General features: G+C 41.6%; 1 protein-coding gene across 3 annotated transcripts in view; it reads right to left on the bottom strand.

The window, feature by feature from the left end:
- UST (uronyl 2-sulfotransferase) overlaps positions 1-25,580 on the bottom strand; it is a 348,885-nt gene that overhangs the window by 172,759 nt on the left and 150,546 nt on the right. For all 3 annotated transcript variants that reach the window (XM_070506895.1, XM_044768441.2, XM_014850821.3), the window contains exon 3: positions 11,840-11,995. In XM_070506895.1, the coding sequence (XP_070362996.1) occupies positions 11,840-11,995 (156 nt within the window). The remainder of the gene's footprint in view (positions 1-11,839; positions 11,996-25,580) is intronic.

Here is a 25,580-nt window from a genome sequence, read left to right as displayed (position 1 = left end):
CAGAAAACCTGGTCTGCCTCGATGCCTCATGTCTGACACACGTAAGTGCTCCATAAATATCTGTTGAATGAATTAACTCCAACTGGTACACGCTTCATAGATTGTTCCGCTAGGAAGTCCACACCTAACACCTTTAATTAGGCATTCATGCTCACATGGATTGTTTGAAGAAATGAAATTGAATTTTAAAAGTAAATGGCTCGCAGTCATCACTCTGTGCTCCTGTTTGTCAGCGGCAGGTAGAGGCAAATAATGGGTCTGCCTGTCCCCAAGCTTGAGCACAAAAGGAAATTGAATCCTGACTCTTTATCTACCGTTTACAGTCCACATCCCCCTGCTGCATGTCCCAGTGCCTGTTTTTGGTAATAAAATTTCCTGCTTGACCACATGGTAAATTTTGATTTTTGCTACCAAAAATATTCTACCATCAGAATTAGATTTGGAAGCACAACCAAAAGTACCTGATTTCTGAGGATGTCTGCTTAGAAACATAACTCTTTACTGTGTGTAAGTTTGCTATAAAGGCCATTTAACGCTTTAATCTCTAGATTATTTTTATTTGGATATTTCTCTGCATATATAAGAGTCATATGAGAAAGCCCGCTGATATTGTATAAAAAGACCGGAAAAACAGGGCAGAAGAAAAACCATTTCTTTCACATATTTCACATTATATTACATTCTCTAAACACATGTCAGTGTGTTAATTTAATGGAAGAACAGCAGTGATTAGATTTTGAGAACAGTGTCACAATAGTCATAAAGCTGTCTCTTTCCCGAGGAAAAGTGGATTCATGATGACAATGTATAACTCTTTCTAGACGTATCTTTAAACACAGAATAAAGGTGCTAATGCTCATGTTTATTGCATTAGCACAGAGAAGTCAGAGAGCACATTTCAGCTCTCGTACGTTCTGTCACTGCACACCAAACCGTAAAACCACTGACGGAGTACCACAAGACCTGAGGCGTTATGTTCAAGATGTCATTGGATCATCTTCACAAATGCTGTCTTTCCCCATTTCCAGTCCCAAGCACTGGTCTCCTGAGCCCCTGCTGCCCGTCACCTGAGCTCCCCCTCCTGGTCCTCCCATAGTTGCTGGCGTCCGCTTGCCTTTTCTCTTGCTTGGGTCTTATTCTCATGGGTGGCATTATGGGCAACAATGACACTACCTAAAATCATCATGGAAACTACCTCTCCTTCCTTTCTTTGGCTCATGCAGGATACTGCTGGCCTTTATGCTGATTCTGCTGCATACATTCATTCATCATTCATTCATTCATTCAACATGTATTGAGCATTCACTAGGAGATCAATACAGGAATAAGATGAACGGGAAGATACATGATAACAAGAGAGTAAAATGTGTCCACATGGCATCCCCAAATCCACCATGGCCAAACCACACTCTTGATCCTTGTACATCTTTACTCCTTATCCGGCTTACTCCGTCTCTAGAGAGCCTGCTTCTGGTTAACCATGCTCTCCATAGTCTCGTGTTTGATCTGGGTCTTTCCTGGATGTCCATCTTCAACCCCTTCCTGACTCACATTAATTCTACCTTTACTGTCTCCCTCACGTGGCTCTCAAGACCACACATCCTGTGGCCAGTTGAACTAGACCCCTCTTTGTTCCTTCCTTACACTGTGTCCAAGCCTGATCACGTCCAAGCTCAGGCTCAAGCTTCCTCTTCTGGAACATTCTTCCTCTTCTCCCTGCAAGTCCAAATCCTAACTACCCTTTACATCTGGCTAGAATGCCTATTTCCTCCAAGTAGGCTTCCTGGATCTCTCCTTTCATTCAACATCCATTGATCTCCAAGTCTGTGTCAGGCAATGTACTGCTTGGGGTAGTGGCTAGATAGAAGATTTGGGTCTTACTCTCAGGAAGCTCAGAGTCTTGTGGGCAAAGTGGATGAGCAGGCAGGTACCATCACATGATAACCACCAAGGAGTTGAAGGCACAGACGTGAGGCACCTACCTTGCCTGCAGATGGGGGGTAACGCTTCCCCAAGGAGGCATTCCTGAGGGGTTTGCAAGGACCCATGGGAGTTAAGCAGTGAAGAAAGGGACTCACAGCATTGCAGAGACTGAACAGCAGACACAAAGGACAAAACACGAAACGACATGGATATTAAAGCCACCAGGAGTTCCGTGTGCCAGACGTCAGGCATGGGATCAGCGAGGCAGTAGAGGAGACTAGAGCGGAAGGCAGGAGCTGGGCACTTGAGGGCCCTGCAGGCCACATGAGGGATTCTGACTTTTATCCTATGGGCAATCCCTAGGCAGAAAGGATGCTTTTTTTCAGATCTGAGATCAGGTTGGAGAATGTGAGGAAGGTAAGAACTGGAGACAGAAAGCTTAGCTAGAAGGACAGGGCAAGAATCCCGTGAGCACAGCGCTTCTTGCTGTGATCCCCAGGCCAGCAGCAGCTGCAGCAACCGGGACTTGTTAGAACTGCATATTCTCAGGCCCCAGCCCAGACCTACCGAATTAGAGGAAACTCTAGGGGTAGGGCCCAGCTATCCGTGTTTTAACAAGCCCTCCAGGAGATTCTAAGTCATAGAAGTTTGAGAACCATTGAATGAAGACAATGGAAGTGAAGACAGCTGGAAAGGTTTGGGGAGGGTTAGGAGGGAGTATCTGCTGAGCCTTGTGGCCAGCTGGCAGCAGAGGGGAGGGAGAGAGAGGTCAAGAGGGCTTCCTCCTCAGAGCCCTGGCTGGGATAACTGAACACTTGGTGGTACCCATTCGTGGAGATGGGGAACGCTGCAGGAGGACCAAATCTGGCTGCAGACTTGAGGGGATGTGCTTTGGTTTTGGACATCATTGGCTAGAAATGATGTTGCCTTCTTTGACTTCCCACGACACTTTGAGGATATCCAGGACATGCATTTTTTACCTCAGATTATAGCTGAGTTTGTGCACTAGCTTCGAACCAGATTGTAAGCTCCTTGTGGGATGGGGCCAAGTTTTATTTAGCCCCCCCAGACAGCCCAGCCCAGGAACCTGCACAGAACATACACTCCAGAATTGTTGATGCCATGGAGAAATTTATGCCCTTTAGAAATTTTTTTTGGAGTCAAGAAACGTATTCATTCACTTCAGTTCACTGAAGACAATTATCATATAGGCAATGAATTTAGCGTCTCTGGGACAGATCTGTACCTTCATTACCCTGGGGTCCCGTGGAGCTACGAGTTTCAATGTTACAACATCTAGGACAGAACAGCATGAGACACACTATCCTCTTCTGAGTGGTTTCTGGGCTACACATCATATCTGGAAGCTCTTTATGCACACGCTATCATTTCATCCTCACGTGACTCCATCAGTTAAGTATTATTATCCAGACTTTACAGGTTGATGCACAGAAAGGGTACACAGATTGTTTAAGGTCTCCTCGCTAGAAAAATGTGGAGCCAGGATTCAAATCTAAGTCTGTCTGACACCGAAAATCCTGCTCTTTATCCCTGAGCTGCAGTCCCCTCAGCACTCCCACTGCTTTTTGATCTATATACAACCATACAACCTCTAAAAATGGGAGGAACGGGTCAGTTAGCAAGATAACTCAGAGACTAAAGAGAGTTTATGGGAATATAAATTTGCTACCTTTCCTGTGATGTGCTGAAAAATTGAAAGTTATCACAGGTGGAAAAGCATGAAAAAGAATAAAAAATAAAAGGATTACAATATCAGAGAGAATATTTCTTAAAAGTTGCAGGTGGATGTACAAAAATCAACTCAAAATGGATTAAAGGCTTGAATGTAAGACCTGAAACCCTGAAACTTCTAGAAGAAAACATAGGCAGTACGCTCTTTGACATCGGTCTGAGCAGCGTATTTTCAAGTATCATGTCTGACTGGGCAAGGGAAACAAAAGAAAAAATGAACAAATGGGACTACATCAAACTAAAAAGTTTCTGCACAGCAAAGGAAACCATCAACAAAACGAAAAGACAACCTAACAATTGGGAGAAGATATTTACAAACCATATATCTGATAAGGGGTTAATATCCAAAATATACAAAGAACTCATACAGCTCAACAACAAAAACCCAACCACCCAATTAAAAAATGGGCAAAAGATCTGAACAGAGAATTCTCCAAAGAAGATATACAGATGGCCAACAGGTACATGAAATATGCTCAAAATCATTAGCTGTCAGGGAAATGCAAATCAAAACTACAATGAGATATCACCTCACTCCTGTCAGAATGGCTATAATTAACAAGACAGGAAACAACAAGTATTGGAGAGGATGTGGAGAGAAGGGAACCCTCGTACACTGCTGATGGGAGTGCAAACTGGTGCAGCCACTATGGAAAGAGTATGGAGTATCCTCAGAAAATTAAGAATAGATCTACCATATGATCCAGCTATTCCACTGCTGAGTATTTATCCAAAGAACTTGAAAACACAAAGGCATAAAGATACTTGCACCCCTATGTTCATCTCAGCATTATTCACAATAGCCAAGACTTGGAAGCAACCTAGGTGCCCAACAAGGGGCGAATGGATAAAGAAGATGTGGTATATATACACAATAGAATACTACTCAGCCATAAGAAATGATGAAATCCGGGCATTTGTGACAACATGGATGGACCTTGAGGGTATTATGCTGAGTGAAATAAGTCAGAGGGAGAAAGTCAAATACCGTATGATCTCACTCATAAGTAGAAGATAAAAACAATGTCAAACAAACACATAGCAATGGAGCTGGATTGGTGGTTACCACAGGGGAAGGGGGGAGGGGGGAGGACAAAAGGGGTGATGAGGCTCACATGTGAGGGGATGCACTATAACTAGTTTTTGGATGGTGAACATGATGTAATCTGCACAGAATTTGAAATATATTACTATGTACATCTGCAAGCTAAAAAAAAGAAAAAGTTCTAGGTGAGAAAAGAGTATATATTATAACAAGAATGAGAATGAATTTAAAATACTAAAAAAAGAAAGAAAGAAAGATAACTATGTAATGGAATGTACCTAAAGGGAGAAGTTACATCACAGAGCATCTGAACATGAGACAGAATTGAGGTTGGAAAAAAAAGCAAGAATCAAACAGAATTTATAATGCAGAAGCTATGCCAGGAAGCAGTTTCTAATCTTTTCCTTTCAATCTAACTGGCTGGGATGGTAAAGCAGAAAACCTTTACCTGCAGTTCCACCAACACAGCTAGTTAATAAAAGACTTCGCTCCTGACTTCTTTGGGAAACGCCTGTCAGCAGTAATTGACAGAGTGCCAACCCTACTCTGGTCTGAATTCTTGTCACTCCTGAACAATGAGACATCCTATAATTTTGCAGAATGTTTTAAATGAGGGAACAGACATGTTTTTAACACATCAAAGCCAAATAAGGGGTAGCTCGGGCAAGAAGTCCATGCCTTTTCATCTCAGAGGCTGGGAGGATGGCTGCAGGCTCCAGTTGCCTTTCCCCCTCCTCCTGCTCGGGGAAGGCCTGGTAGCAGGAGGCAGGAGGGTCTGCCCATCTTTAGCTCAGGGCTGTGCAGTCCGCCCAACGCACAAATGCCCGCAATGAAGAAGACGTCCACCAGGGGGCGCAATGAGATGCACAAAGCAAAGAGCCTGGTTCTGACTAGAAGAGAAAGTCAATCTGGTGGCTACAGTTGGAAGGAGAGGAGAAAACATATTTTAATTTTTCAGGCCTTGTTGCTTCTTCCTCTTTTTTTTTTCCCCCTTGCCTTCCACCGAGTTTCCATGAGCGGAGTCAGCTTTTGTCTATAGGACTCAGGATAAGACCTTGTTTGCAGAGCTGGGTGATCTGGAGATGGACTCAGCCAATCTTTTTGGTTTGATGCCAAGGTCCGGCTGGAGCAGCCCTGATGCCTGTGGACAGTGTCCCTCCTCCTATGAAGTCAGGAAGCTCGGAGGGTCAGTCTAAGGAGACCATTCCAGAACATCTCAAGCAAGGGTAAGGTTTCTGGCATTAACGTGCAGGCTCCTGAGGAGACACCACTCGATCGGACTTCAGGGGAAACGTGATGTCTTCAGACCTTTGAAGGATTCTCAGGGGAAAGAGGACCCTTTCTTGCTTAGTGGAGGTTTCACTTTAATAAAAGGAAAACTTTTCTATTAATTAGAGCCTTTCACGAAATTGTCCTTCACTAGAATTGTGCATAGGATCTCCTTGGGAATTTTTTTTCCCCCAAAGATACAATACTTGGGCTCTACCGTTTAGAGTCTACCTCAGTATTTTGTGGTAGGACCAAGAAACATGTTGTGACAAAGATCCCAAGAAGATTTTGATGTCCAACATGGTTAAGAACCATTTTTTTAACGGCTCCCCACTGCCACCGCATAAAGTTCCGGCTCCTTAGCCTAGCATTCGAAGTCCCTCAAGATTTGACCCGAGTTCCCTTCAAGTCTCACCCTCCCACATTCTTCTTGAACACTTGGTTCCTTCCTATAGAATGGGGTGGTAATACTTCCCTAATAACGTTGCTTAAAGGATTAGAAATAAGGGGCACAAACATGTAGTGGGCTCTCTGGTGCTCAACAGACAGTGTTAGTAGCAGGTCTTCAATAAATGTTCATCAAAATGAATGAAGAAACAATGGAGAGCTCTCCTTCAAAAATGAATGAGTGAACTTTTGCATTAAACAGAGGCCAGATGACCATGCCTTAGGGAAGCCGAGGAGGAATCCTCATGGTTAGACTGTTTCCGAATCGAACGCGTTTTCTTTAGGTGAGTTTTCTTCTTCTGAGTGTCATTGCTTTAGAGGCACAGTCAGCCTTAGGACTCGCAGTGGGTGAGGGCAATGGGGAAGGGAAGTTTAAAATCTTGTAAAAGAATTCTGGTTTTTACCAAGAGGCTAAAGCAATCTAGAGCACACGGGCATGGGGTCTCTGGCTCCTCCATCCTTTGAAGACTTTTCAAGGTTTTGATCATTTGAATCGCTGTGGAATAGCGTCAGAGCAGAGGAGATGTTACAGGCAATAGTAGCCTTTTCTGGTTTGACTGACGGGAGGGGACAGGCTAGTCCAGCATCTCCCGAACTGCGAATCGAGTTCTGTGGGATGCAGGTGAGTGTCACCAACACTCATAAAGAGCTCCCTGGCCCACTGAGGCTGGAAACACGAGGGGGAAGCCAGTTAAACAGATTTTTAATTTTGTTTTTAATTGAAAGAATTGCCAGAGTCTTTAAAAGGTGGGTTAATTGTCGTGAGTCTCCTAGAGGGGGACAAGGGAGTGTATTTCCCAAGTTTATTTAACCATGGTATTTGGTTCTTTTTCAGTGTCTTAGGGGATCAGGATTCTCAGGGACACACTTAGGGAAACGCTGATATGATGGTTTGGGCAGGAATTCTTAACTCTGTCTGTACTGTAGGGTCTCTTGTGGCACTTCATTAAAAAAAAAATTTCTGGATTCTACCCCAGAATCTCCAAGAGAAGGACCATTGCAACTGTATGTTCCCAAAGGCTCTGCTGGAGAGTCTGCCATGCAGCCAGCGTGGACGAGCACCACATTAAGAGAACGGGAGGGCCAAGGTTCGAGTCTAGACGTCACAGTTAGTCACTCCGTTAATTACACTTGGAAAGTGACTTAATCTGGTTGTCTCAGTTTCTCATCCATAAAATAGGGAATCGTACTGACTCACCAGCATATTTTTAGGTCCAAAAGAGTAAAGGAAGTAATAAAGAACAACAATTAGCATGTAGCAGGTGCTATTTCCAATGTGTAACCCTCAGCAGCTTCAACGTAAATAAAAATAGTAAAATTCTTTGCTTTCTCGACCTTTTAGGCTCCTGTGCCAACAACGTTTGCCCTTCTCCAACAAGAATGAAATAATTTTGAATTCTTACATCTGTGATATGCCTGTGGCATTGTGACCTTTATTGTCCTTAGAGCAATGTTCTGAAAGATAGTGTCAGACCATTAACAAAAGTGAGTCTTTTAGCAATAACATCCATGGCTTCTGAAAAATAGTTCCCTATCCTTCAAATTGTATATAATCTCCATTTTCCAAGAGATTATCTAAGCCAGCCCAAGAAACTGAAATCTGGTTTCAGAGCATAAAGGAAATAATGTCATCATGAGTTTGCATTATACACTCTGTGGAGGTCCAACATTTGGCTGGCAGCAGCTGTCCATGCTCTTCTGTTGAAGCAGAGTTCTCTAAAATATAAACTTCAAAGGTGGTTCTATTTCTATAAGGGCAGATGTAATGGGATTTTTATAGGCATTCCAACATTTGATGTCTTCATGCTCCCTTTCCTTTTTAATAATCCCTTCAGTGTCTTATTCTATTAAAAAGATTTTTGTTGTCATTGTGGTAAAAGAAAAAAATTTTATTGCTATTTTTATGACTATAAAAATAATGTATGTTCATTTTGGAAAATTTGGAGAAATCAGAAAAGTAGTATATATAGAGAAACTTAAATTGCCCTTGGCCCGTGCATTGGTGGCATTAATCTTCAGTGTCCTCCCTGTGTATGTGTGATTTTGTATCTGCTTTTGCCCCTTAATGCCACTTGGTGTGTGAACGCCATCAAATAGATTTTTTAAATTTAGTATGGTGAATGTGCGTGTGTGTGTGTGTGTGTTATGACAGCTCCCCTGGAGGGAGCAACGTATGTTTGAATTTGACTCTGGCCCAGAAAGGTGCTTTTGTGTATGAACGAAATGGTATAGATAATTCTAGTCTTATACATGGATGCAATTCCAAAGTTCATTTGTAAGTCAGTAGTTTGGAACTTGGAACACATTTTCTCATAAATGAAATGTTCTACACAGCGGAGAGAGGCCCAGGCCAGCCCGCGAGGGCCTGTGTAACTCATCCTGCACCTGAAGGAAGGCTGTTGTGAACTCTAGAGAACAATGTTTCCATGGGAACACGTCCTCAGAGTCCTGCTGTTTAATGATGAGAACCACCGGCTCTAAAATTCTAACTCGTCTCCTAAATCACTTCCTCCTTTTTCCTTTAATAAATTACCAAAAAGAAGAGCTATTCATACCACAAATTATTTCTCGAATATATTAGGTTAAAATAATATTTTTTCTCTGCTTGTTTTATGCACTTTGCAACTTTAGAAAAGGATCCACATAACAAGGGAAAGCGTTTCTTTAAACATTCTTGCCCTGCTCCAAACTTGGTTTCTTGTCATGACCCTCCCTGGCTCCGTCTGCGTGCCACAGCCCGGTCAGCTGGCTGCAGAGAGGCAACTGTCACTGTCCTTACGTTTGTCTTTACATCAAAATCGTATACTTTTTTTTTTTAACCTTATCTTTACCTTTCACTGAAGTTTGTAAAACTTGCCTTATAATTTAATAGGAATCTGGAATAACTAAGTAATGAAACATATTCTAGGTCACACTGACCACAGGAATCAGAAACGTTTCAACTATACTGTACACAGATTATGCTACAAGTTGTATAAATATATCACAGAATCATAGGGCTGGAAAGAACCTTAAAAGATTGTCTAGTCTATTCCTTGGCTCCCAGGCAAGCCGATCATTCCAAAGAGATGAGCACCAACCTCTGTTTTAGAGGAGAAGGATGCCTTGTTCTTAACCCTTCCAGATCTAACAATTTATATACTGTTAGTAAGTTATTGTTAATTTTTCATCTAAATCTTTCCCTTGACAGTTACAACTGTATTTTAATTTCTCATGTTTGCTTCTCATCGAAAACAAAGTAGGTTTGTCCGTGTAAAATCCTAGTGTATTTAAATATTATATTTGTGCTCTCTCTTCTAGGACATTCCAGAAATCTCAGTGTCTAATGCTTTAGCTACCTTTGCCCTCCTCCTCTGGGCTGTTTGTACCCCTTTCAACAGTGGGAACTAAAAACCAGCTACTGTGTTTTATGAGGTGTCTGAGAATGGAGCATAGTTTCCACACATAGGAATATTTGAGAATAATCTGATAAGCAGACCCAATGACTTCGACTCAAGGAAAACCAAATTTAACAATTATAATAAAATTGCAATAACATAGGCTATTTATTTATAGTCACTTTCTTTCAGGTGATGAAAAGAGCATAGCCAGCCTAAACATATTAGCTCTTCAATCAAGTAAGGAAATCAAAGAGAAGCTACCCCTATTAAAGTTATCCATACAATGTGGTATGCTTGAATGTTCCCAAGTATAGTTTTTCTATTGAGAGCCTTCTACAGAACCTACAGCACTCAAAATAGGTTTTGCTAATTGGTAATGACTATTTAGACTTGATGCTCAGAGGCTCTGTAATGAAAGTTTTCAAAGGAATGGACATTTTGGTCCTTATCCTGTGGAAGATGCTAAACTTGCTGGCTTTATAGCAAGTACTCCTGTTGGCTATGGTCTTCTCTCAAAACAGTCCTACCATTTCCCAACATAAAAGAGAAAGACAGACTACTGTAAATTCCCTGAGTTTGTAAGGTTCTGAATGCCTCAAAGGTGAGGATTGTATCAGAAAGCAGTGGACACGGGTGGAAATTTCCATCATTATGACCTCAACCTGATAGTAAACCATGTGTCTTGTTTATTCCCCATACTTCTGTGCTCCCTGGGTGATATGATGGTTCCTTTTATGTGTCAACTTGACTGGCTACGAGGTTCCCAGATGAAGCATTATTTCTGGGTGGTCTGTGAGGGTGTTTCAGGATGAGATGAGCATTTGAACCAGTGGATTCAGTAAAGTAGATGGCCCTCCATGTGTGACTGGGCATCGGCCAATCCCTTGAGGGCCTAACAGAACAGAAGGTGGAGGCATTTGCCCCTTTTTTCCTGCCTCCCTGATTAAGCTGGGACTTCTCAACTTATCCTCCCCTGCCCTTGGACTGGGATTCATATCATGGGCTCTCCTTGGACTAGGACTGAACTACGAAATGGCTTTCCTGGGTCTCCAGCTTGCAGATGGCAGATGGTGGGACGTAGCTGCCATTATTGCATGAACCAATTCCTCACAATAAATCTCCTTTCATAGATAGATATATATGGAGAGATAGAGAGATGGAGAGATAAAGATACATCTCTCTCCATCCTACTGGTTCTGTGCTCTGGAGAACCCTGACTTATACGGATGGCTACTCATTCATCTTAAGTATCTGAGGGGACAGAAGCAACTTTTTGAGACCAGGCCAACAAACTTGACCCTGTAAATGACCGTGAAAGCACCAGGCCTAACTTCTCTACATTAGCAAAGCAATGGAGACTGTCGACCCTACGTTCACATAAGCTTACAGCATAGAATCTATCTTCATAGCTTCCTGACAGAGTATGGCGCACGTGTGCCACAAACAGCATGTCCACTTGTATGGCTCAGCTATACTGGGGCAGAATTGTCCCTGGAAAATGGGATAATTCTTTTGCTACCACTGAAGATGCCAAACGCTACTTTGGAAGCTCAAGATTCCTTGATTTACCACAGCAGGAAGCTCCTGGCCCCATCAACGCAAAGATTTGATGCCTGGCTCAAGAGCATCTTCTTTTTACTATAACCAGAAAGACTTAGGACATGTGTGAGAAAACACAGAGGAAGATACATTAAAATAAAGTTTTCTTATTTTTGCTGTCAGGATGTCAGCATTATTCATAGCTCAGTGGTGTAACTATGAGATTTATGCATTGCTAATGTAGCTAAATAGACAATGACAGGTGTACGCTGTCCTTCATCCCTTCAGGCAAACTTCCTGGTTGAAAGACTTCCTTCAGAACTTTTCACTTAAATTTCCTTCCACCCTCTGGCAAAAGTACGGGATGAAATTGCAACCCTGGTATTCACCCATTAGGGGTTTGAAGGATGTCCTGTAAGGCACGCACTAGTCACACAAAGGAATTGAGGCAAAGGACAATTTAACCCTGGCAAAGTCAACTTACTTGTTCATTTTTAGTAAGCCTGGTTTTGTTGTGAATGTCTGACGTGACCAAATTGAATCCGTGCTTCTCCGACAAGATTCTCAGAAGCAAGACCACAGTACGGCTCCCACACTTGCCTACCCTGTTGTACACCACCTGGCTCGGGAAAGGGAGAACCTGGGAAGAAAAGAGAGAGCAAATATGAGACTTTTAGGTTAAAATCCTCCTGATTCTTCCCTCAATTTCAGAACAATAAATGTCTGATCCATCTAAATGAGAAGGGTCCGTATCAAGTTAATGAGAGAACAGTAGTGATGAAACCCTATCTATCTTCATAGTAAAACCGGAGAAAAATGCTGGATCCACTATCTCCCCATCTGCACTGACACTGAAAACTGAGAAAATTTCAAGCCATCTATAAGACTGATTGTGAAGTTGTTTTTGTTTCTTTTTAGGAACAAAATATATAAATAGGTGCTTTAATGATAATATTCCTTTGCAAGTTATACTATGCTTATTAGAACTTAATTTGCAGCATTCAAGGAAAAATATAGTAATTTTTAAAATTGAGACATAATTTACATCCCATAAAATTTATCCTTTTAAAGTGTACAGTTCAGCGGTTTTTAGTATATTCACAAAGTTGTGCAACCATCACCACTATGTAATTCCACAACGTTTTCATCATCCCCCAAAGAAACTCCATACCCATTAGCAGTCACTTTCCATTTTTCTCACTATCTCGGTCCCTTGAAATCATTTATCTACTTTCTGTTTCTATGGTTTTGTTTATAGCCTTCTGGACATCTCATATAAATGGAATCATAAACTATGTGGCCTTTTGTGTCTGGCTTCTTTCACTAAGCATAATGTTTTCAAGGTTCATCCATGTTGTAGCGTGAATCAGTACTTGGTTCCTTTATATGGCTGAATAATATTACATTGTATGGATATACCATATTTTGTTTATACATTCATCAGTTGATGAGCATTTGGACTGTTGCCACTTTTGGGCTCCTACGGATAATGCTGCTGTGAACATTTGTGTATAAGTTTTTGTGTGGACATATGTTTTCAATTCACCTTATCCTAGGAGGGGAATTGCTGCATCATATGGTAACTCTATGTTTACTTTTTTGAAGAACTGCCAAAGTGTTTTGAATACAGCTGCACCATTTTATATTCCCACCAGCAATGTATGAGAGTTCCAATTTCTCTACATCCTTGCCAACACTTGTTAACGCCTGTTTTATTTTTGTTTTGTTTTGTTGATTATAGCCATCCTGATGGGTATGAAACGTCACCTCATTGTGGTTTTGATTTGCATTTCCCTGATGACCAATGATGTTAAGCATATTTCATGTGCTTATTGGCCATTTGTAGGTTTTCTTTGGAGAAATGTCTATTCAAATCCTCTGCCCGTTTTAAAATTGGGTTGTCTTTTTATTGTTGAGTTTTAAGATTTTAAGATTTCCAAATTTATTCTGGATTTGCAAATACATGATCTACAAATATTTTCTCCCATTCTATGGGTGTCTTTTTACTACCGTGATAGTGTCCTTTGAAGCACAAAGTTTTGAATTTTTATGGAGCCCAATTATCTAATTTTTCTTTGGTTGCGTGTGCTTTTGTTATCATATCTAACAAACCACTGCCAAATCCAAAGGCACAAAAATATACGCTTATGTTTTCTCCTCTGAGTGTTATAGTTTTAGTGCTAACGTTTAAGTCTTTGATTCATTTTGAGTTAATTTTATGTATGGTGTGAACTAGTGATCTAACTTCATTCTCTTGTATGTGAATGTCCATTTTTCCCAGCGCCATTTATTGAAAAGACTACTCTTTTCCATTTAACTGTTTGGCACCTTTGTTGAAAATCCACTAACCATAATTGTATGGGTTTGTTTCTGGACTCAATTCTTTCCCATTGGTCTATATGTTTATCCTTATACCAGTACCACGTAGAGTCTTGATACTATATAGATTTAAGTTTTGAAATCCGAAAGGGCGAACCCCTCCAATTTTGTTCTTCTTTTTCAAGATTGTTTTGGCTGTTCTGGGCCCCTTGCAATTCCATATGAATTTTAGGAAAGCTTGTCAATTTCTGCATAAAAGGCCATGAGACTTTTTGATAGGGATTGAGTCTATAGATCCATCTGGGGGCTGCTGCCATCTTAATAATATTAAGACTTCCAATCCACGAACACGAGATGGCTCTCCATGTATTTAGTTCTCCTTTGTTTCATTGATGTTTTGTAGTTTCCAGGGCACACGTCTTACACTCCTTTTATTCTCTTTTTTTTGAGGAAGATTGGCTCTGAGCTAACATCTGTGCCAATCTTCCTGTATTTTATGTGGGAGGCTGCCACAGCATGGCTTGAGGAGCGATGCTAGGTCCATGCCCAGGATCCGAACCTGCGAATCCTGGGCCACCGAAGCAGAGTGTGTGAACTTAACCACTATGCCACCAGGCTGGCCCCTCTTTTTATTCTTTTTGATGTGTTATAGATAGAATTCTTTTCTTAATTTCATTTTTGGATTGACTGTTCATTGATAGAAAGGCAACTGATGTTTGTGTATTGATCTTGTTTTCTGCAATTTTGCTGAACTCATTTATTAGCTCTAATAGCTTTTTTATGTGTGAATTCTTTAGAATTTTCTAATACAAGATCATGTCATCAGCTAACAGAGACAGTTTTACTTCTGCCTTTCTGATATGGATGCCTTTTATATCTTTTTCTGTTCTAATTTCCCAGTTATAATGATTTTGATAGCCCAAGAAGCCATTATGAAAATCATCTGATTAAATATTTATATCCCCAATAAAGATATTATTTCACTTTTGAATGCTCAGTATTGAGCAAGAACTGACAAATGATAATCAAAAGATTCCTTCATTGGACACACACTCTTAACAGAAGGCTATAAACAGGCCCAAAGCTAAAGAACATAGTACAATATAAGCATAAATATAGCCTAGACTTGCCTATGGTACGTAATTTGAGTTTTGGCCTTTGTAATTACAGGTTTACTCATTTTCCTGAAACATTTTATATGCAGAGTAGCATTTCATAAATTTGGGCTTAATGGCTAATTGTTGTTGGAGTAAAACATGATATCTCTATGACTCACTTAGCAACCAGTCATGTATCTTTTGGATGTAATTCTTCCGGAATGTGTTTTCTTTAATGAGCAATACCGTGTTTCTGGGGGGCCAGTCCATACCTTCTCTTGTGTCCCACAGTGCCCAGAACATGCCTTGTATGCACGGGGCCTCAGCAGACAGAGACTGGTTCCCTGCAGCTCTGAGGAATTTAATGTGCTGTTTAACACTAATTAACACAGTGATTCTGCTAAAACGTGAGACCAGGAGAATCTTCACATATAGCTGGTCTTTCTAACCAAATGCTAATAAAAGGCATCAGGGTACAAAGTCAGCCATTATAAGAGCTCATTTGACTTATGGCTTAATCAGTGAGTTTTCAAAAAGTCTGTTCTCTGGCAATGATGTCTGTTCTCTGGCAATGGGTGCAGAAGTTCGGATATTCAGATAAATCATTTAGCTCTTAGTTATGAGGTTACGACCCAGAGAGGTTAAACCAGGCTTCCTGTTTAATGTGATGATATTAATAGTGTTTGTAAGTTGGACTTTCCATAATAAAATAAGCTGGAGTATGGTCTATGATTGTGACACGGCTGCCAACATAAACACAAATGTTAATTTCTTTGGAGAAATAAGCTTCTCAAGAATTGGGGTGAATGCCCTTTTCCTTTTCTTTTAGCACAGCATAGAACAAGGGAGAATTTGTTATGACTGAACTGATAATCTAGACGATGGGAGTTATCACGTTTGTAAGCACTTTATTCCAGAGTGCAGGTATATCTTCGAAGATTTAAATGGAGAACTGAGGCACGCACTTAGAAACCTTGGGGGGGGCACTTAATTTCTCCTGCCTTCCTTGGGTAATCAACATGGTAGCAGACGTAGTATTTATTTATCCCATTTTGCTAATAACTAAAGATGTTATTTACCTTTAGGTTACTGGTTAGTGAGTTTTTAAAAATGTGTCCATTCCAATTCTTTCATGAGTCTTGTGGGAAGCTCCCAAATAATGGTTATAAATATTTGTTGTTTAAAAAGAACACATATATAAAAAGAAAAATTGCTGTATCATTCCTGCAGCTCTATCTACAATAATATTTGAAAAGAAAGGAGAGCTTAACATCTCCACTGTGGCTCCGTTTTTACCATTTCTTTAGACACCAATATACAACTACAGGGTATGAACATGGAGCTAGGAAATATGTTTTCAGATAAAGCTTCCAGAATCATCTTGTGAATTTTAAAGACACAGAATTTATCATCGCAAACGTAAACCTCTCTCAAAATTAGGGTGGAGCTTTTAAATCATTTTCTAAACGAACCTACGTAACGCACTGAAAATTGGCAAATTTAGGCAGGCTAAGTCAATGTGTTGATGTTGGATATGGTGTTAAAATTAACAACAGCAACAAATTGATTCATCCCTACTTTTGGTAGAACTATAGATTTGTTCCTGAAGGTCTGCTTTAAAAATCACTGTCATCTTTTATTTAAAGCGTACTTTCTGGAAAGATGGTGAAAAACAGACTGATTTTTACAGAGGGCTGACCCTTACCGTGTCCTAGGCTCTCTGCCATGTGAACTCTTCTAAGCCTTGTAACAATACTGAATCAAATAGCATCACTGTCTTCACTCTAGCTGTGCATTTCTCTGGGAGTTTAAGTTATCAAATAGGGCAAGCATCATTACTACCCAAGTGACTCCCCTTCATGCCTCGCTCTCCTCCATAGATCCTAGATTCATAAAACAACAGAGTTTGAGATCTAGAAGTAATCTGGAATAATCCATCCATTCCAGTCCCTTCGCCACCCCGGCAGTGCCACCCTCTATGGCCCTGACCCCCAGCCCAATCTGTGTTTGACTTGGCTGGAGCTTTCCTTTATGTTGTCTTTTCGTCCTCTCAAGTACCCTGTGACATAGATATTATGACTATCTTTGGATGAGTAAACTGAGGCCCAGAGAGATAATTTGGTATTTTCAAGGTCACAAAGCTAAAATGTAGTACATAACAACTAGCCTGCAGCTTTCCTGACCCCTAAGACAACACTCTAATATACTATAACATCAAAGGGTGAAAATGATTTTCAGTTCGATTTCTGCAACACACATACTATTTCTTTTTTTAGGTCTTGAATGTGTCCAATCTCATTAAATGCTATTTTTCAGCAGTCAACCATCACAACCAGTATCATCAGCTATTACTCATCCATTACCCAAGTGCCCAGAAGGCTCAGGTGGAACCAACACGAGTCGATCAGCCTCTCTTTCTCCTACCTGAGGATGCATTCTAGAAGCTAGTGTAAGCCCAGAGTGTCAAAGCAGCAAATGGGAGAAGAATAGAAGGATGTAGTTTTCCCCTCACTCCCTCCCCTAATTGATCACAGGCAATCTCAGCTGCCTCCAACACTGTGGACCACTTCCACCAGGAAAGGGAAAAACAGGAAGCAGTAAGTCACAGCAAATTATTTAAAATCCTAAATGTGCTTGAAATATTCATCAAGACAAGCAAACACCCTCAAACGATCAACTTAATGACTGTGAAAAGACCTCTTAAGGTCAACCTCGAAATCCCCATTTTCTTCAACAGATACTTGCCACTTGCCAGGCAGAAAGCTACAGCCCAACTTTAACCTTCCTATTATCATTTGCACACAAATTTCGAATACTTACTCTTTCTCTGGGTGTCCCATAAATAAGTCCACACCAAAAGCCCTCATGCTCCCCCCCGCCCAAATGATTCTTCATTCCTGGCAACTATGGTTATGTGAATGTTATGTCTGTGGTTTCTATTTTATGGCCAACTTGTAAAAGTGAAGGGAGCTCCAAAATATTTCACTCTATGAATTATATATTTTTATGTTGCCTGCCTTGTAAGTTCTGCAAATGCCACAAATCCCCAGGGCCTGACAGGCTTGTGTGGAGCACGCCAAACAAACAGAAATCTTTCCAAAATCCTGAGCACAAGAGTAACTACCACCAGATGACATCTACCATTTCAATAGCTTAGCCCAAATCTGAAAGGGGGAGGGAACCGAAGACTTTCTAGGTAAAACGCAAACTTGATCTGGACCAAGACTTTCATAGTCTATGATTAGAGGACTCTCCGGGGACCTGTCTTGTTGGAAGGATTACATCAGTCCTGCTTTTAAGTTTTTGCAAAGTGATATTTAACGTAGTATGTTACAATCTGTGGTTCCCAAATGGCTGTATATTCCAATTACCTATGGAACTTTAAAAACTACGATTTCTGGGCCTCCTCTAAGACAAAGTGAAACACAAAGTCTAGGATGAGGGTAAGAGGCCCAGCTCTCAAGAGCTCCCTGGGGCCCAGCTAGAACTAGGCCCATTTTGAGGAACCACTATCGTGGAGGGCTCCTAGCCTTCCATGCAGCCTTATGAGGGATGAGGCGGGGAGAGCCTTTCCTGCATGATGCTGGAGGGGAGTGTGGGTGAAAGGCACTGTTGTGTCTTCCCTGGGTCTCCTGATGGCCTCCCACCCATGGTTAAAAGTCATGATTAACCTGACAAATACGCTCACGTTACAGTAAATGCCTGCTCACCAGAATGATTAGAGAACAGGTGTCCTGGTTAACTGAAGATATAGGTTTAACTGAAATTTATACCCAACACTGTCAAAGCATTAGACCCTTAGGACTAATATTATGTGGAAGATGAAACGATTTTCTCTGATGGATAAAACTGCACTTTGTGGTTTTACAGCACCTCCATTCCATGGCTACACATACCATGGAGGGAAGAGCCACAGCCAGGGTTTCAGAGGCTTGAACTCAGGGACATTTCTGCCACTCACTGTCCATATGACTTCATGCAGTTCAATCCATTCCACAAATCCTTAAAGTTTCCTAGGATGCTGTGGTGCTGGGAGCCAGTCATGCCCCAGCCCTGAGCCTCAGCTTTCTCCTCTGTAAAAGGGGAGGGCCAGGTTGTAACCCAACAAATGATGCTCTGTTCTGAAGCTATTAAATGATTAAGTTTAATCTGTATTGTTATCAAGATATAACCCGGAAATGCCTTAAAAATTAACACTAGAGTTTAACCTTTTTTCCCTGTCAAATATATTCATAACAGAAACAGAGAAGAAAAAGTTCCAGTAATTTGTGCTGATGGCATGGGTTCCAGCAACCTGGGCATTCATGGTTCTCTTCCAGAACCTTCGGCATTTCTGTACATGTCCCACTCTTGTTTGGGCTTGTTGTGTAATAAATCTACCTTTATGCTCCTCTTATGTTTCTCCTCCTTCCACAGTTTTAATCTCTTGGAGCTCTCTGTTTTTTTAAGACCATCACAAACACCAAAGCCTGCACCGGACTCAGCCTTCCAGCACTGCTTTCCAGAAACCAGTAGTGATTCTCGCTGGCTTTTGCCCATCATGCCATTCTAAGTCTTCTGACACATGCATCTCTGTTTTCTAATTGCCATCAACTCTCCAGACCCCTGGGCTCATTTCCTCCATTCTAGAGGAGGACACATATAGGATCCGTTAAAGAACTCTGTTTCCCTCACTGCCACACCTCCTGAGCAGAAAGCTTTTCCTATGCACGACGCTCAAGTGACACTCCTGTATCTTCTAATTATTCACACCCCATCTTCTCCCAGAAGCCTTGTCAAATCTGAACCTTATGCTGTCTCCTTTTTCTCCTCTCCCTACCTGAAACAATTGCATGTCTAATGTTATCTATAGAAAGACAGATGTATATAGAAAGACAGCTATAAAGCCTTTACAAATCCATCTGTTTTATTCCTCTAATAGACTGGGTCTATCTGGTATGTGCATAGTGGATAATTAATAAATATCTGTCTATTAAATAGACTGTTGGGATGAAAATACTATTAAATGTTGTTTAAGGACAAATCCTGTCATATTCATTGTTTAAAGGATGCTCTTTTGATTGTCTCCTAAAACTTTAAAGAAAGCTTATCAATTTTTCCTTAAACTCATATTTTGAAACACTCTTATATTGCTATATTACATAAGAAAAATTATGGCGAAGTGGAGCATGTTCCCTGGACTGAAAGTCAAGAGACTCGGGCTTTCCCCTTGGCCAAACTAGTTGAGTGACCTTGAACAACTGACCTTGAGCAACTTCTCTGGGCCAAAGCTTCCTCAGGTGTAAATTGGGGGTACTGAACTGAGCCTGATGATTCCAAGGCTCCTTTCTGTTCACGTGCCATGATGTTAAGGCAGGGCTACGCAACACTTACCAGTGCTCAGGGGGTTATCTGAGCGGCATCCTGCACTTCTAAATATTCATTCCATTCTGGTCCATCTAATGTCCCTATCTCCATCATGTACAACATCATTACACTTTGCCCAGGAATGTAATACCCTGCATACTGTAACGGAATCCTCATACAAAGAAGCAATTTTCACAGGGAGCCAGAAGTAATTTTTGGATGTTATGATTAAACTATCAAAGTTGAACTTTGAAGAATTCTTCAAAAAAAAAATGACTTCGTTTGATGAAAAACTCAAATTGCAGGTGACCTTGGGTGAATGTTCTCAATACCATGCACAAAAGATGAATACTTTCAGACTTCAAATTGACAGATGCAAAGAAAAATATACATATTAAGAAAAGGCAGATTCACTTTTAATTCTGCAGTATTCTTCATGCTCCTTTCTCTGGTCAGTAAACAAATCACAGACCAAAACAAGTCCATAATCTGCGTATCTCATTACCACCATATGTTACGGTTTCTAAAATTCAAATCTCAGTTTGGTCCACAGAAAACTGAGTCCATGGAATACTCATTATGCTTGACACAAAAGAGAAATGAAGTCCAAAGGCCACGTATATGAAATCTGAGCAAAATGCAAAAGTTTGAGGCTAAACTGTCCTGAAGGACCATTTCAAAGTGTTTACACGGGACTTGGTCTTCCTTCCACGTGCGTGCAGTAGCCCTACTACACTTGGGCTTGCCATCTCTCTCCACTCTTCCAAGAGCCCTTTAGACCTTTTCTACGGCTTTCATAATCAAAATGAAATGGAAAAACCCATTGTGAATGTGGCACTCCAGCCTAACCCTCACCTTCCTGTGTACATGTGTGTAGATGCGTGTGTACACACCTTATGTGTTTTGTTGAGCTTAAAGGCACTACAAGTAATATTGTTGTAGTAAATCTGGATCAATTACAGCCATTTCTGGCACTTTCTTATATGCCATGTATTTGGTGATCCTAAAGCCCTTATTAAACCAACCTCTAGGAATGAGAGTCACGGATTTCCCAGCAAGAACAGAGAAGGACTCAGGGTCCTCAAATTAGTTCTAGATCTGGAGTTGCTCCATTTTGAGTATTAGTCAACTCAACTGAATTTTTACATTAACTTTTGGACCAGAATATGGAATTATGCAGATGCTTTTAGTTAGATCATCTTTCCACTGGACCCACATACTAGTTTAACTCTCCAGTCACATCTAGGACATATTTTCTCTTAATCACACCTATCTCCAAATAAAAACATGCATAGACACACCAGTTTATTTAGATTCTAAGATTTAAGAGTCTGCTTAAAGTTAAGCTTTATTTCTTTATATTTGTCCTATTTTTTTTTCAGTTAAGAATTTATACTCTGAGCCCAATCTAAAAACTCATTTGTTATAACACAATAGAGGGGAAGTGTTGATTATTGAGTGTAAGTTTCATAATTTATAGCAGGTGTCGTTGGCATGGCCAACCATTCCATTTACAATGGTCTCCTCTGGATGTTGGGGGGTGGGGGCAAGAGTCAATTATTCTCATTATGAGTTTCACGAGGGAAGACTGTCCTCATTGTGAAGAGACCGAAGGGCCTGGGGAAAAGCCACGGTCGGCTGCCAGGACGCCTCTCTCCCATCAAAGCGCTTTGTAAAGATTTTAAGACCCGAGGCTTAGACCAACTGCTTGTTGTGAATCGCATCATTATTTTCCATTTGAAATGTCTGAATCAAATTTTAGTTCGAGTCTGAATGTGTAACAAGAAACATTCTTGGATTCAAATGGTCATTGTTTAAATTCCCTGGCTGAGTTTAAGGTTTTTACAACATAATCCAAAACTTAAAATAGTACGACAAATTGGCACGGAAACAGCCCGCCACCAATCCCACCTCCTTGGATCTACGCAGAGTGGAATGTCCTCCCACACGCACGTGGGGCTGGCCACGCAACTTCCTTTGGCCAATGAGACATCAGCAACACTGCGCGCAGAGGCTTGAAAAGAGCTCGCGTACTAGGGCTGGGCCGCCCTTGCCTCCCGGAGCCTCTCCCTACACCACCGTGAGAACTTTACGCTATCCTCCGGCAGGATGCGAAACCATGCGGGATACTGAAAATTCCGTGACTGAATTCAACAGATAATTATCGAGCCCTTACTGAGTGCCAGTCGTTAGGTAAGAGGCAATAAATTAATTGATTATTGTGATGATCTGATTGTCTGACTAGTCGCTAAATTCCATGGCTGTAGGGGCACAGCTGCTTTTCCTTACTATTATATCTTCAGTACCCAACTCCATGCCTGGCATAGAGTAGATACTCAATAAATAGTCATTAAATGATTGAATACAGCAAACGCTACGACAAGTCCCCCGCACTGGATGAACTCAGAATCTAATAAGGAACCAGACACTGGCACCGCTCACTCTGATACCCCGTGGCAAGTGCCCTGATATGAGAACAGGAAGAAGGGGCAACGAATTTGGCCTGGGGACTCGGAAAGTTGCACAGAGAACGTGAAATTTGAGCCGGGCCTTGCTATCTCTAGAAACTGTCCAGTCTCATTTCAGTCATTCTCCCTTTGCCAGAGTACACCTTCCCGATTCTTGCTGGTTTGAATTCATAAGGAACTCTCTAGCCCTCCATGCTTGATTTGGCTACGAAGCATTGACTTCTTGACATTTTTCACTTTCATGAGCATATGTGTGCATTGCACGTGGAATATGCAAGGAAACGCACCAGGCACCATTCATCAACCCTCCGGGCTAGGGCGGCTCCTCATGCCCACTGGGCTTAGAAAGTCAGGGCAGGGAAATTAAGGAGCTGATGCATCCGAGAACAACTGGCTTAAACATGGCTGAGAATTTCCACGATTGCATTGTGTCATAGCTCCATATATCAATAAGTATGCTTTTTGTCTGCAGGTAGCGGAAAACCCAACCCAATTCAAACAATAAGGAAATATATATTCTTTTACAAATATATAAATAAAGGAAAATACATTCTCTTTCCAAACAGAAGTCCTGAGGTATGGAGGTTTTAGGATTCATTTCCTATTTTTGTTCCATCTTGCTCTGCCATGCTAGTATGTCAGTATTGTCCTCAGACTAGCTCTCCTCATGTTGCATGATGGCTGCTGCAACCCGAGCCATCACATGCAGAATGGCAAAGTCCAGGGGAAGAAGAGACTATCTTTCTTGGGTGCTTTCTTTAAGATCTGAAAATCTTACCTAGAAGGCCCTGAGAAAATTTCCCTTCATGGTTCCTCGGCTAGGTCTAAGCTACCAGCCCACATCTCAACTAACTATTAGCAAATGAAGTGAGACAACCATTATAGGCCTAAATTACTCAAGATTCACCCTTGAGCTGGGGATGGGGTTACTTTCCCTGTAGGGTAAAATTTGAGCAAAGTCAGATTTCTGCTATAGAGGAAGAGGCTGTGGGGAAATGGATGTGGCTCTGCTATACCCAAGTAGTCAAAGGCCCTATTTTTCTTGATTCTTCAAACCTCCACTCAGGAAACCCCCATTCTTCAACTGCTGGAAAGGGAGTAAGAGTGGCAGGCTCGGTGAACAATTCTCAACAATGACAAGGGTCTACTCGCTGGTTTTGTCCCACATACACTCCCACAGCTCCCCTGCCCACCCAGGCACAGATTTGCTGACAGCTGAAGAAAGGAACAGAAGAAACGTTCCACTTTTGCATAAAATGGCATCACCCACCGAAGTGAGATGAAGAATTAGCAACAAGGTGACCTTGAGCTGGAAGATTAACTCCACACAAGAATCGAGAATTCATGAGGTATTTTTAGCTAGAGATGATAATAAGAGTAATAAGGTATTTAAATTGCTCTCAGATGAAGAAATGTCATACTGTCTATGTGTTGGAGGCTTTTCACAAGAATGACTTATCCATAAATGAATGAATTTTGAACAAGTGTGGCAAGTAACACAGCCCCAGTCCACCAGCATGGATCGGATTGCTACCACACAAAATTGGGTTCACTTGCCTGAATGCACATAAACGGCCAATTAATTACAGCATCCGCCTTTGGGAAAAGAGACCAGCTTTATTCTGCGAGATTGACCTGCAGGGAGACAGGGGGTGGTGCCCTCAGATCTGTCTCCCGAATTCAGGATTTGGGGCAAAATTTAAGAGGTTAAGGAGAACAGGCTGGCACACGGAAACACCGATGGGACAGGCTTTGATTGGCAGGCTTCACCCATTTATGGTAAAGTTTCAAACATTTATGACAGGGTTCTAAACATTTCTGATAAGATGGGGAAGGAATTTTAACACCAGCTCTTCCTGAATTAGGGACCCCTCGCTTCTGATAAGAGACTGACTTTCAAGTTCCGCTCGTGGTCCGGTCCTGTGGCTCCATGGGGCAAAGGGTCTTTGGTTCCACGGTCATTTCAGGTCAAGATTTCTGCTTCTGCACCTGCTCTGGCTATGCCACTTTGCACATTTTCTGAAAGACAGCTGTTAATCACTCTGCTGATAAGAGATGGGGTCAGTTGAACTGATCCCGGAGGGGTTACGTGATCACGGAGAGTCCATTTCCACAGCATGTGTCAGCTGGTTTTTATTTGTTTTCACTTGTTCCTTGGTGCAGGGTAAACAGGTTTTTCAGAAATTTCCACCAAGACAGATGAAGTATCCCATTTCCTATAAGGAACTATTATTACATTCAGATTATCAAACACTACTAAATAAAAGAAATCATTATTCCCCAAAATACTTTTTTTAAACTGACATGAATATTTGTCATCCCTCAAGATTTTACTGTCTAATAGAGAGAGAAAAAGAGGAAGACAATTTACAAAACAACTACTGTCTTTGTAGCTAAAGAGTCTGCATGGGAAGTAGTTGATTTTCCCCATAATTGTCAAGGAGTTGGACCTGAATAAGCAATAAGAAAATCCGTGTTAGGAGAGTTTATGTTGAGCAGATAAATGTGGTAAAATAAAGGAAACTGAAGTTTGAAACGACGGGGAGAGCCACAGGTTTTAAGAGTCCTTGGCTGCTTCTCTGACTGGAGTTGTCCTGGAGCAGAGGGTGAACACCTGGCCAACGGGATGACCATGCTCCTGGGCCCGAGTCCCCATGAGGCCAGCTGTCCAGCCCACATTCCTGCAGTGCAGGCGCTCATCGTCCGCCAGGACCTCCACTCCAGGCCCCCACCAGTGACTACATCATTTTTTTTTTTTTTGAGGAAGATTAGCCCTGAGCTTCCTCTTTTCACTGAGGAAGACTGGCCCCGAGCTAACATCCGTGCCCATCTTCCTCTACTTTATATGTGGGACCCCTACCACAGCATGGCTTGCCAAGCGGTGCCATGTCCGCACCTGGGATCCAAACCCGCAAACACTGGGCCGCCGAAGCGGAACGTGTGCACTTAACCAGTGCGCCACCGGGCGGCCCCATGCCTACATCCTTGAACAGAG

This window comes from Equus asinus, chromosome 1, assembly GCF_041296235.1.
Source record: "Equus asinus isolate D_3611 breed Donkey chromosome 1, EquAss-T2T_v2, whole genome shotgun sequence".
Classification (NCBI taxonomy): Eukaryota; Metazoa; Chordata; class Mammalia; order Perissodactyla; family Equidae; genus Equus; species Equus asinus.
The sequence above is the reverse complement of the archived record's forward strand: the minus strand, read 5'-3'. Positions and strand labels throughout refer to the sequence as shown.